At 51.9% G+C, this 12,500-nt stretch overlaps 1 protein-coding gene across 1 annotated transcript in view; it reads left to right on the forward strand.

The window, feature by feature from the left end:
* The window catches only part of LOC143286762 (uncharacterized), a 42,868-nt gene that overhangs the window by 1,992 nt on the left and 28,376 nt on the right, over nt 1-12,500 (forward strand). The window contains exons 3-5 of the mRNA XM_076594523.1: nt 2,375-2,657; nt 4,198-4,446; nt 5,415-9,279. Of these exons, the coding sequence (XP_076450638.1) occupies nt 2,375-2,657; nt 4,198-4,446; nt 5,415-9,279 (4,397 nt within the window). The remainder of the gene's footprint in view (nt 1-2,374; nt 2,658-4,197; nt 4,447-5,414; nt 9,280-12,500) is intronic.

A 12,500-nucleotide genomic window follows, 5' to 3' on the forward strand; every position in this document is an offset into this window, starting at 1 on the left:
GAGAGAGACAGAGAGAGAGAGAGGGTGGAGAGGGAAGGGGAGGGATAGAAACAGAGAGAGAGGGAGAGGGGGGAGGGAGAGGGAAGGGGGAGGGATAGAGACAGAGGGAGAGAGAGGGGGGAGGGAGAGGGAAGGGGAGGGATAGAGACAGAGAGAGAGAGGGGGGAGAGGGAAGGGGAGGGATAGAGACAGAGAGAGAGAGGGGGAGAGGGAAGAGGAGGGATAGAGACAGAGAGAGAGGGGGGAGGGAGAGAGAAGGGGAGGGATAGAGACAGAGAGAGAGGGAGAGAGGAGGGAGAGGGAAGGGGAGGGATAGAGACAGAGAGAGAGGGGGGAGGGAGAGAGAAGGGGAGGGATAGAGACAGAGAGAGAGGGAGAGAGGGGGAGGGAGAGGGAAGGGGAGGGATAGAGGCACAGAGAGAGGGGGGGAGAGGGATGGGGGGGGATAGAGACAGAGAGAGGGGGGCAGGGAGAGAGAAGGGGAGGGATAGAGACAGAGAGAGAGGGAGAGGGGGCCAGGGGGAGGGAAGGGGAGGGACAGAGACAGAGATAGAGAGAGAGGGGAGGGAGAGGGAAGGGAGGGTGGGAGACACACACACACATACACACACAGAGAGACAGAGAGAGAGAGAGAGAGAGAGAGAGAGGAGGCAGAGAGATAAGATGAAGAGGGGAAGGGGGGGGGGGAAGGAACTCAGAACTCAGAACTCAAAACTCAGAACTCAGAACTGTTTTAATGTAAGGCCACCGACCTGTATACATGTAAATGCACGTGTTGTACACACACACACACACACACACACACACACACACACACACACACACACACACATATATATATATATATGAAAACCAAACCTTGAGTTGGATGAACAACAAAATGTTAGAAAGAATAAACTTATAAAAAAAACAACTAAATAAGTAAGGGTAATTTATAAACACATATCTTCCATCTAAGACTGAGCGCTTTCTGCTCTCTGTTTTAACGCATAAAAAATAAGCATTGCTACTATCTCTTGACACAATGCTGTTGACATTTTGAAGTAAGTGGGGGGTAATATGGGAATCCTGAAATTTTGTATATGCTTAGATAAATATTTCTTTTCTCAGAATGTCCTATTGTGGACAAATTGCCAGTACATGAATTTCGTCTTTGTACCCTCCACAAAAGGTACAGTTTTTCAGGCTATCCTTATAACGCTCATTAAGTTTAAGTTCGTTTACTCCATAATTATCTGAATGTAATGAAAGACTATCTGAATTTGGAAAAGGGGGAAGGGAGGGAGAGAGGGAGAGAGATAGAGAGAGAGAGAGTGGGGGGGAGACAAAGAGAAGGAAAGTGAGAGAGAGAGAGAGAGGGGGAGGAAAAAGAGAGAGAGAGAGTGAGAAAGAGAGATAGATATATGGAGATAGAGTGGGAGGGAGGAGGTGGTGTGAGGGAGAGAGAGAGAGAGAGACAGACAGACAGACAGAACAAAGAATTCATTGGGACAGGCAAGAAGTATTAGTGTGACAAAAGACAAAAGAGTAACCGTCTGATAAACTGGAATCTAACTTACCCACTCCTGAGACAAAGCTTCATGATCATCAGCCAGTCACATCCACACCAGACCAAAAAAAAAACAAAAACAAAACAAAAACACATCCATTTCAACCCAACACAATCCAATCATATCGACATTCTGATTCCCCCCCCCCCCCCCCCCGCCCCCTTATCGTTTTTAACATGACCAACAATGTATGTTTGTTTCCTTTCTGTTTTTAGCTCACCTTTGCCACAGTTATGACAAAATAAATCGTCTCTTTTGCTCCCTTTTTATAGCCCAAATTCTCTCTTTCACCACACGTAAAGGAAAAAAAAAGAATAAATATATATATATATATATATATATATATATATATGTGTGTGTGTGTGTGTGTGTGTGTGTGTGTGTGTGTGTGTGTGTGTGAGTGTGATAGTCAGTCGTGTCCGACTATGACCATCAGAACAGCAGAGGAAGCAACTGCTGTTCTGACTATTTGGGCTAGAATTTGATTGTAGTGGAGAATGTCTTGCCCAAGTTACATCCCCACTCTCTCGGCCAAGAGGGTTTTAGGACAGTCGGCAGTTGGGATGGTTCCCAAAGGCCAACCAGCCCCACAAGGCTGCAGCACTAAGAGCCAGTGGAGTTTTGCCTCCAAGTTTGAGAGTCATAGTCCTTCACAAAAGACTAAGCTGTAAATGATTTCCCATTGACTGGAGAAACCATTGATAATACAGCTCTCACTTTGCTGTTGGCCCAGATGTAAACTTATGTCAATCTGTGATATAAGCCGAGTGTTTGGGCCTTAAAATAAATAAATAAATAAATAAATAAATGATAAAAACACACAGACGCGGGGGCACAAACGGTACCCCTCAGCCAGCGCGGCGCCCCAGGCGTCGGTGTCCCCGGTGATCCCCGAAGACCCCCGCGAGCACCTGTACACGCACTGGCGCCAGGACCCCTTCACCAACCCCACGCCCTCCACCACCTCCCTGCCCCTCCAGTCCAGCTTCCCCCTGGACTACAAGATGAACCTCACCTACGCGCAGCTGGCGGAACACCGTCGGCAGAAGCGAGTTGCTGACCTCGGGGATAAGAAGACTGGGAAGAAGCTTGCTGACCTCAACGCTGGTCAGTTTTTTTGTTTTTTGGGGGGGTGGGTGGGTGGGTGGGGGTTGGGGAGGTTGGGGGGTGAGTGGGGTGGGGGTGGGGAGGTCCGGGGGGTGATGGGGGGGGAGGGGTATTTTGTTTTGTTTTGTTTTGTTTGTTGGTGGTGTTGTGGTTGTGTTGTTATTGGTGGTGGTGGTGGTGTTGGTGGCTGGTCAGTTCTTTTAGGGGTGTGCTTGTTTGTATGTTTGGTGGTGGTGTTGGTGGTGGTGGTGTGGTGGTGGTAATAGTGGTGGTGGTGTGGTGTTGGTGGTAATGGTGGTGGTGGTGTGGTGTTGGTGTGGTGTTGGTGTTGGTGTGTGGGCGTGATGGTGTGTTGTTGGTGGTGGTGATGGTGGTGGTGGTGTGGTGGTGGTGTGTGGGCGTGTTGTTGTTGTTGTTGGTGGTGGTGTTGGTGGTGTGGTGTTGGTGTTTGGTTGGTGGTGGTGGTGGTGTGGAGGCGTGTTGTTGTTGTTGTTGGTGGTGGTGTTGGTGGTGTGGTGTTGGTGTTTGGTTGGTGGTGGTGGTGGTGTGGAGGCGTGTTGTTGTTGTTGGTGGTGGTGGTGTTGGTGGTGTGGTGTTGGTGTTTGGTTGGTGGTGGTGGTGGTGTGGGGGCGTGTTGTTGTTGGTAGTGGTGGTGGTGTGGTGGTGGTGTTGGTGTTGGTGGTGGTTGTATGGCGGTAGTAGTAAGAGTAGCTGTTGTTGAGACTGAGAATATACTGGCGAACCTCAACGTCGATCAGTTTTGGTGTGTTTGGTTGTTGTTGTTGTTGTTGGTGGTGGTGTGGTGGAGGTATGGTGGTGGTGGTGGTTGTATGATGGTAGTAGTAAGAGTAGTTGGTTGTAGAAGACTGGAAGAAGAAATTAGTGACCTCAACGATGGTCAATATTTGCTATTATTTGTTTGTTTGTTGCTATTGTCGTTGCTGTTGTCGTCATCATCATCGTTGTTGTTGTTGTTTGTTTGTTTGTTGTTGTAGTGGTGGCAGTGAGTGGATAGTAGTTGTTGTTGTTGTTGAAGACTTGGGAAGAGACTGGGGAACCTCAACGATGGTCAGTATTTGCTATTATTTGTTTGTTTGTTGCTTTGAGAAAAAAAGAAGAGATAAATACATAAAAATTAAAAATACTACTACTACTACTACTACTATTTATCAGGAGCAAAATCTTGATGAAGTCAACTCTAAGCGTACACATACACACAAAAACAAAACGAAACAAAACAAACAAAAACAACCCCCCCAAAAAAAACAACAACAAAAAACAACAACCAAAAAACAAAACAAAACAAAACCCCACAACAACAAAAAGAAAGAAAGAAAAAAAAAATCCATCCATCCTTATTATCCCAAACCCCCACCCCCCTCAACCACCCCGACTTGGCAGGGTAATCAATCAATCAATCAGTCACTCAATCAATTCATTCATTTGTTTATTTACTCATTCATCCATCCTTATTATTCCCCCCCCCCCCCCCCGTCGCCCCTCCCCACTCCCACCCACCCAACCCACACACCCCCTCCAGACTTGGCAGGACAGAGCAACGTCAAGGTGTCCCCTTTCGACCGGAAGAACTTCACCCCGACCTCTACCCAGCAGCCCGGGGGCAGCAGTACCACGGGCAGTTCCGACACGGGGGTCAGCAAGTCCAAGAAACGGCGCGCCCCTCCCCCTCCCACCTCCACCTCCACCTCCACCTCCACCACCGCGGGCGCGGGCGCGGGCGCGGGCGCGGGTGCGAGGGTGGTCCCTCAAGCCCGGGATATCAGCCCTGGTGAGTTGGGTAGCTTTTTCGGGTCTGTCTCTGTGTGTTTTGTGTTCGTTTCATCTGTGTTTATGTAGGAGGAATTTTTTTAGTTTAATGTCCCCGTCACAAATATCGGTGATTGAAGACATTTAAAAAAAAAAAAAAAAGTATTTATGAAAACATTTGAGTATTATCGGTTAGAAGCTAACCTGTGTTCATGTCTTTATTTCTGTTGGGCTGTCTTTTAAATTCTTCTCTGTCTGTCTGTCTGTCTGTCTGTCTCTTTTTTCCATTCCGTCTTTGGGTTTTACAATTTTGGTTTTTGTTACTGGGTCTCGAGAAATCATCCTGCTGGTTATTTATTAATTATTTTATATATTTTCTATTTTTGTTATATATATATATATATTTTTATATTATATCGCGTTAATTAATGTTAAATGTTGTTCATTCTGCGGTAATATACAAAAGACAGGGTTTTTTTTTTCTCTTTTTTTTTTTTTAATGAATATTGGACACGTACGTTTATGGACTTGAAACTAAGACATATATTACCAAAGCAACACATACATATTATCACACACACGCGCTCACGCGCGCGCATACACACACACAAACATCAGCGCGCGCGCAGCATCTGTCTTTCTGTCTGTTTTGTTTGTATACTTGTTTTGTCTGTTTTCTCTGTCAGGTTATCTGATTATCTGTCTGTCTGTGTGCTTCTCTTTTCCCCTCTGTACCTCCTGTCCGAGGGCAATAGCGGAGTGGTTAAATCGTTGGGCTTTCAATCTGGGGGTACCGGGTTCGAATCTCGGTTACGGCGCCTGGTGGGTTAAGGGTGGAGATTTTTACGATCTCCCAGGTCTACACAATACGTGCAGACCCGCTAGTGCCCGAACCCCCTTCGTGTGTTTATGCACGCAGAAGATCAATTGCGCACGTTCAAGATGCGTGTTCCGTGTCAGCATCATGTCAAGACCCTGTGCTGTTTTCAGGTCGCCTCTCCCTGGATGTGGAGCCCCCAGCGGACTACGACTTGGACGACCCTTCCCCTCCCATGGGCGACCCGTCGCCATGGAAACCCCAGCTGTCCAGACACAACTCCAACGTGTCGATGCTGTCCAAGACCTCCACCACCTCCTCCACCAAAGGGCTCGCACCTCCCGCGCCCCCTCCTCCTCCTCCTCCTCCTCCTCCTCCCCCGCCCCCTCCCTTGACCACCGCCGCCGCGCCAAAGCCAGGCGCCACCACCACCACCACCACCTCCCCCTCTCCGTCCTCCAGGGGATCTCAGGCTGCCAAGCCCCCAACCCCTATGAGCGCCCAGTCGGCCCGTCTCATCGCGCAGGCCAAGGCGGAGATCGAAGCCCTGAAGAAGCTGGAGATGATCCTGAAGGAGAAGGACGATGAAGATCCGCAGAGCCGGGCAGCAGAAAAGGCACCGGACGACCCAGAGAGGAGCAACAACAAAGAAGAAGGCGGTGGTGACGCTCAAGACAAACGTGAACCGGACAACATCCAAACTGAAGGAGGAGGAGGAGGAGGAGAAGAAGCAGGAACCAAAAGCAAAGACGACTCTTCTTCTTCTTCTCCGTCTTCTTCAGCAACGGGAGAGACCAGCGGGGCATCAGACACTGTGACATCCAAACAGAAAGCGGATGATGGACAACAACAGCAACCTTCCACAACGACATCGGCAATGGCTGTAGACAGCACCAGCAGCAACGACAAACAAGCGGACAGCGGCAGCAACAGCCCGCGCCGCCTCAGCTCTCTCTTACAGCACGACATCGTCCTGGCGGCCCAGGCCCGCAGCGCCAAGGGTCAGGTCAAGGCCAAGGCGCCCGTGCAGCTCGTGAAGCCCAAGGACCCCGCGGAGATGTTCCGCGAGGAGCTGGCCAAAGCCGCCACGGCCCGGGAGGAGAGAGTCAGGCAGGGCGGGCAGCAGGACAAGGTCAAGCAGCAGCAGGGGCAGGGGGAGGGAACCGGAGTCCATGGTGAAGATCGCGGTGCCTTAGTCTTCCAGAGCGACATGGTTAAAGTCAAGCGCAAACCCACCGCCAGTGAGGTCTTTGATGGCGAAGAGACAGTCCCCGCAACAGGAGAGAGCCCCAGAAAACCCTTCTCCTCTCCCTCTCCTCCACCGGTGTCTCCCAAACCACAGTCCCCCGTGAAAGAGACTCCCAGAGCGGGGTTCAGCAAGAGCGAGTCGGACCTCCTCCGTGCCCAGAGTGCGGACGGCCAGGTGGGCAGCACGGCCGCCAGTCGTCAGCGGCCCCCTGAGGGTTACCCCGAGAAGGACAATGACGATGCCAACAACAGCGCCGTGCGCAAAGCGGTCAGCCACAACGGCATCCTGGACCTCTCTGACGACGACGAGCTCAGCAGAGTGCCCGTGCAGACCTCGTCCTCTACAGGACGTCAGTTCAGCCAGGACTGGAAACCCGAGGACGACCTGGACACCGACGACGACATGATGGACGACATGACCTACTCCCGGAGCAGCGCCGCCCTGGAGGCGTCTGACGGGTTCAAGTCCTCCATCATCCCCAGCAAGGTGGACGACCTGAAGACGGCCAAGCGGAAGAACTCCTCCAAGTCGTCAGGCCACCGCCGGGAGTCCGGCTCCTCCACCGACGAGAAGAACAAGTTCGGCAGCATCCGCAAGTTCCAGAAGAGCGTGCACAAGAGCGTGAGGAACGCCTTCGGCTCCATTAGCAAGGCCTCCGGGAAGCTGCTGCGGAGGAACAAGTCCCACGACCTGGGGCAGGAGGACGTGGAGGGCATGAAGTACCGAGTCATCACCCAGGACGACGCTGTCCCTCCCAAGGCCGTGCTGACCAACGGAACAGCAGCAGCTCAGCACTTCCACATGAATGGGAACATGTCTGAAGGAGAGTCAGACGACGACGACGACCACGACGACGACGACGAAGAAGAAGAAGAAGAAGATGATGATGAAGAAAACCACCCCACCGCTACCACCACCAGCGAGCAGTCAATGCGGGTGATGAAGCGCGCCGGGGTGGCCTACGTGGGCCGGAAGGGGCAGATCGTGGTGCTGCCTGAGTACGAGAGCGTGCAGGTGGATGAGGAGGGCCGGGTGGTGAACGACAACAAGGAGGACGACGACTACAGCGGCCACGCGCCCAAGATCGTGCGCAAGAAGAAGAAGAAGTTCGCCTTCGAATCAACGGTGCGGCGTCAGGAGCTGGAGCGGCTGGAGCAGGAGTACACGGAGGAGATCCGCGCCAAGGAGCGGCAGATCGAGGTGGAGCGGCGCCGCCAGCAGGACATGGAGCGCGAGTTCCAGCGCCTCCGGGACATGGAGACGCAGGAGAAGCTGCAGCGATTGCAGACGGCCCAGCTCCAGCAGCAGATGAACCTCCTCCAGCAGCAACAGCAGCAGCAGTTCACCTCCATACAGTTCGCCGCAGCCGCTGCAGCTGGCCCTTCCTCCTCCTTCCATCACCAGCCTCACCCCACCTCCCACCACCAGAGGTATGGAATGCCGGACTTCTCCGCTCAGCACGGGGGTCTGTACACGTCGTCGGGAGGGGTAGGCGGGGTGGGTGGGATTAGCACCATGGGCGCCGCCACCCTGCCCCCGGTCAACATGTCCTCCTACAGCCTGCAGGCCACGGGATTCGTCGCGCCCTCCGCTTCTACCACCACCGCCCTCCCCCTCCCCGTGCCGACGACCACCCCCACCACCACCACCCTGGGCGGCTACGACGTCAACTACCTCAGCAACTACATGCGGATGATGGGCATCCAGCCACCCAGCACCCAGCAGCAGTGGGCTTACCTGCTCTCCAGCGTGCAAGGTTTGAACCCCCAGACCCTTATAGACCCCACCACCACCAAGACCCCTATGCTGTTGGGCACCGGCACGGGCACGGGAACCACGGGGCCCAACCTCTCCCACCTCTTCCCCTCCGCCGCCTCCTCCAAGACCGCCCCCCTTCCCTCTGGCGACCACTCCGCTCTCATGGCCCAGAAGGCGTCCCTGATGAACATCCTCGGCTCGGGACAGCTCTCCCAGCATTTCCCTGCTGCTGATTCTGCCCTTGGGACTTCCGGTGCCCTGACCGCCGTCACTGGCCCCCCTGACTCGCTGGAAATCGTCAGCACGTCTTTCCAGGAGGAGACAGCCTCGACCGCCAACACCACCACCACCACCACCAACAACAGCAAGTCTTTGAAAGCCAGGGGAGGAAAGAAGAAGACCGTTCTTCCACAACAAGGTACTGGCCTTCCGCCTCTGCAAGAACGCCGAAACCCCGTGTACCTATCCACAGAGGATGAAGCAGAGGAAGAGGAGGAAGAGGAAGAGGAAAAAGAGGAGGAGGAAGAGAAGAAGAGGTGGAGGAAATCATCCAAGAAGAAGACCTCACGCTCCTCCTCCTCCATCAACAACAAAGCCAAAACCCGACCCCCCACTTCCTCCTCCTCCTCCTCCTCCGTGGCGGTGCCTGGCACGCGCTCCAGCGTCTACCGTGACGTCACCTCACGTGACGAAGCAGGCGTCACGCGCGTGCAGGTGCCAGACTATGTTGCCCAAGACAGAGACGGTTTCGATGCCAGTGAAGAGGAAGAAGAAGAGGAGGAGAAGGAAAGAGAATTCGCAGAGAATGGGGTGAAAGGACTGCCGAACGGGTTTGACAAGAAAGGGGCGAAGAAGAAGGAGGAGAAGAAGAAGAAGAAGGAGGAGGAGGAGGAGGAAGAGGAGGGATTTCAGACGGTGCAGTTCCAGAACAAGATGCCTCTGTCCCGAGTGATGCCGTCTTCTTCCCTGCCGGCAAATGTGTACGCCCCACTCGGCTACAAGCCTGTCGCCTTTGCCCCACCGCAGCCAAGGTGAGATTTGAACCTCCTGCCCCTTTCGAGAGCTCCGGCTGTCTCTGTGTCTTTGTCTCTGTCTGTCTGTCTGTCTCCCTGTCTCTGTGTCTTTCTCTGTCTGTCTGTCTGTCTGTCTCCCTGTCTCTGTCGTTCTCTCTGTCTCTTGTCTCTTTCTCTCTCTGAAAATCGCTGATTGAAAAAAAAAAAAAAAAAAAAAAAAAGAAAAAAGAAAGAAAGAAAAGAAAAACAAAAAGTCATCGTCATTGTTTCTGTCTCTCTCTGTGTTTCTGTCTCTGTCTCTGTTTCTGTTCTTCTGCCTGACTGTGTGTCTGTGTCTGTCTGTCTCCCGGTGATGTGAATCCCTTTGTGAAAAGTGTGGCAAAGTTGGTTGGAATTTTTTTTTTTTCTCCTACGTTTAGAAATGTTTTTGATTATCTGTTGTTGTTGTTTGTCTTCAGGCTATTTTTTTCTTGTCTGTCTTTCTTTCTTTCTTTCTTTCTTTACTTTCCCGTCTTTTTCTTTCGTCTCTTTATTTCTTGCTTCCTGCCTTGTTTTGGTTTTGTTTCTTCTTCCTTTCTCTCTTTCTTTCTTTCTTTCTTCCTTTCTTTCTTTCTTTCTTTCTTTCTTCCTTCCTTCCTTTCTTCCTCCCTCTCTTTCTTTCTTCCTTCCTTTCTTTCTTCCTTCCTCTCTATCTTTCTTCCTTCCTTCCTTCCTTCCTTTCTTTCTTTCTTTCTTCCTTTCTTTCTTTCTTCCTTCCTTTCTTCATCCCTCTCTTTCTTTCTTCCTTTCTTTCTTTCTTCCTTTCTTCCTCCCTCTCTTTCTTTCTTTCTTCCTTTTTTCTTCCTTTCTTTCTTTCTTTCTCTCCCTTTTCTCTTTTTTCTTCCTTTTCCCCAAAGCCACACCCTTTCTCCATTTCTTCCCGGCTTTTATTTATTCATGTATCTATTTATTTATTTATTTATTTTACTTATTTGTCGTTAACAGCCGACTGTCCCCACAACTAGCTTTTGAAATTAACAATATTTTGAAAAACACCAACAAAAAACCCAACAACAACAACAACAACAACAACAACAACAACACACACACACACACACACACACACACACACACATACAGACAAACCACCACCACCACCACCACCACCACCAACAACAAGAACAAGAACAAGAACAAGAACAACAACAACAACACACACACACACACACACACACACACACACACACACACAGACAAACCACCACCACCACCACCATCACCACCACCACCACCACAACAAAATCCCACGATATTACCCTTGCCATTTTTACTTACAGTGGGTTGTTTATAGTGATGAGAGAATAGACTGTGCTGGCGTTTTATGTGGGTAAAAAAAAAATTCTGAAACGCACACAGACACACAACAACAACAACAACACCAACTACAAAAAACAAAAACAAAACAACAACAAAAACCCAAGATACACCCTTTGCCATTTTACTTACAGTGGCTTACAGTGACGAGAGAATAGAATGTAGGTGGTGTATTTTTGTGGGTATTTTTTTATGTGTGTGTTTTTAAAAACCATTTTTAAGGCAGTCTTGTATTTGTATTTCTTTTTATCACAACAGGTTTATCTATGTGAAATTCGGGCTGCTCTCCCCAGTGAGAGCGCGTCGCTACACTACAGCGCCACCTTTTTGTGTGTGTGTGTGTGTACTTTTTCCTGCGTGCAATTTTATTTGTTTTTCCTATCGAAGTAGATTTTTTTTTCTACAGAATTATGCCAGGAACAACCCTTTTATTGCCGTGGGTTCTTTTACATGCGCTAAGTGCATGCTGCTGCACACGGGACCTCAGTTTATCGTCTCATCCGAATGACTATAGCGTCCAGACCACCACTCAAGGTCTAGTGGAGGAGGAGGAGAAAATATCGGCGGCTGAGCCGGGATTCGAAGCAGCGCGCTCAGATTCTCTCTCGCTTCCGAGGCGGACGCGTTACCTTTCTAGGCCATCACTCTTTGTTGGCTGAACTCGCAGAACTAGTATGCGGTTGGATCGGCAAAGTCAGAGAGAGGCCGAGTGGAGGGGAAGATAGGGAGAGGGGTGAGGGGTGAGGGTGGTGGTGGTGGGGTGGAGGCGGGCAGGGGGAGAAGGGGGAGGGGAGGGGGGGGGAGCTAGCTTGAAGGACAGGGTTGGGCAGCAGGGCAGGGGAAAAGGGCTAGGGGGTGGGGGGAGGTGGGGGGAGGTGGGGGGTGGGGGTGGGGGGCTTGGGGGCAGGGTGAGCGTGGGTGACGGGGGTGGTGAGGGGCAAGGGAACGAGGTAGTGGTGGTGGGTGGGTGGGTGGGTGGGGGGTTGGGGTAAGGGTGGTTCGGGGGGGGGGGAGAGGGCGGGGGGGGGGGGGGCAGCGGGGTGTGTGTGTGTGTGTGTGTGTGTGTGTGGGTGGGTGTTTGGGGGTTGGAGTAAGGGGGGTTCGGGGGGAGGAGGGCGGGGGAAGGGGGGGGGGAAGCGGGTGTGTGTGTGTGTGTGTGTGTGTGTGTGGGTGGGTGGGTGGGTGTTTGGGAGTTGGGGTAAGGGGGGTTCGGGGGGGGGGGGGGGAAGGGGGGGAAGCGGGGTGTGTGTGTGTGTGTGGGTGGGTGGGTGTTTGGGGGTTGGGGTAAGGGGGATCGGGGGGGGGGGGGAGGGGGCAGCGGGGGGGGTGTGTGTGTGTGGGTGGGTGGGTGGGTGTTTGGGGGTTGGGGTAAGGGGGGTTCGGGGGGGGGGGGGGTGGCAGCGGGGTGTGTGTGTGTGGGGGGGGGGGGGGGCTGCGGGGGGGGGGGTTACAGAGGTGAACTGGGTTCAGTCTAATTATCTTCCAACAATGTCAGCACTTAGTCACCGAATGCTTGGAATAGTTTCAGGGTGGTTTGTGTGTGTGTGTGTGTGTGTGTGTGTGTGTGTGTGTGTGTGTGTGACTGGTATCAAATCAACTCTCTGTCTCTTGTTGGAATTCTCTGTCTCTCTCTGTCCGTCTGTCTTTCTCTATCGTTGACGCTCACTCTGTGTGTGTCTCTGTCTCTGTCTCTCTCTCTCTCTCTCTTGCTGGTAATCTCTCTCTGTCTCTGCCTCTCTTGTTGGTATTCTCTCTCTCACTTTCGGTTTCTGTGACAATAACAACTCTCTCTCTCTGTCTCTCTCTCTCTCTCTCTCTCCTCTCTCTCTCTCTTGTTGTCATTCTCTGTTGTCTGTCTCTCTCTGTGTTCACCTCTCTCTCTCTTT

Source organism: Babylonia areolata, chromosome 10 (genome assembly GCF_041734735.1).
Source record: "Babylonia areolata isolate BAREFJ2019XMU chromosome 10, ASM4173473v1, whole genome shotgun sequence".
NCBI lineage: Eukaryota > Metazoa > Mollusca > Gastropoda > Neogastropoda > Buccinidae > Babylonia > Babylonia areolata.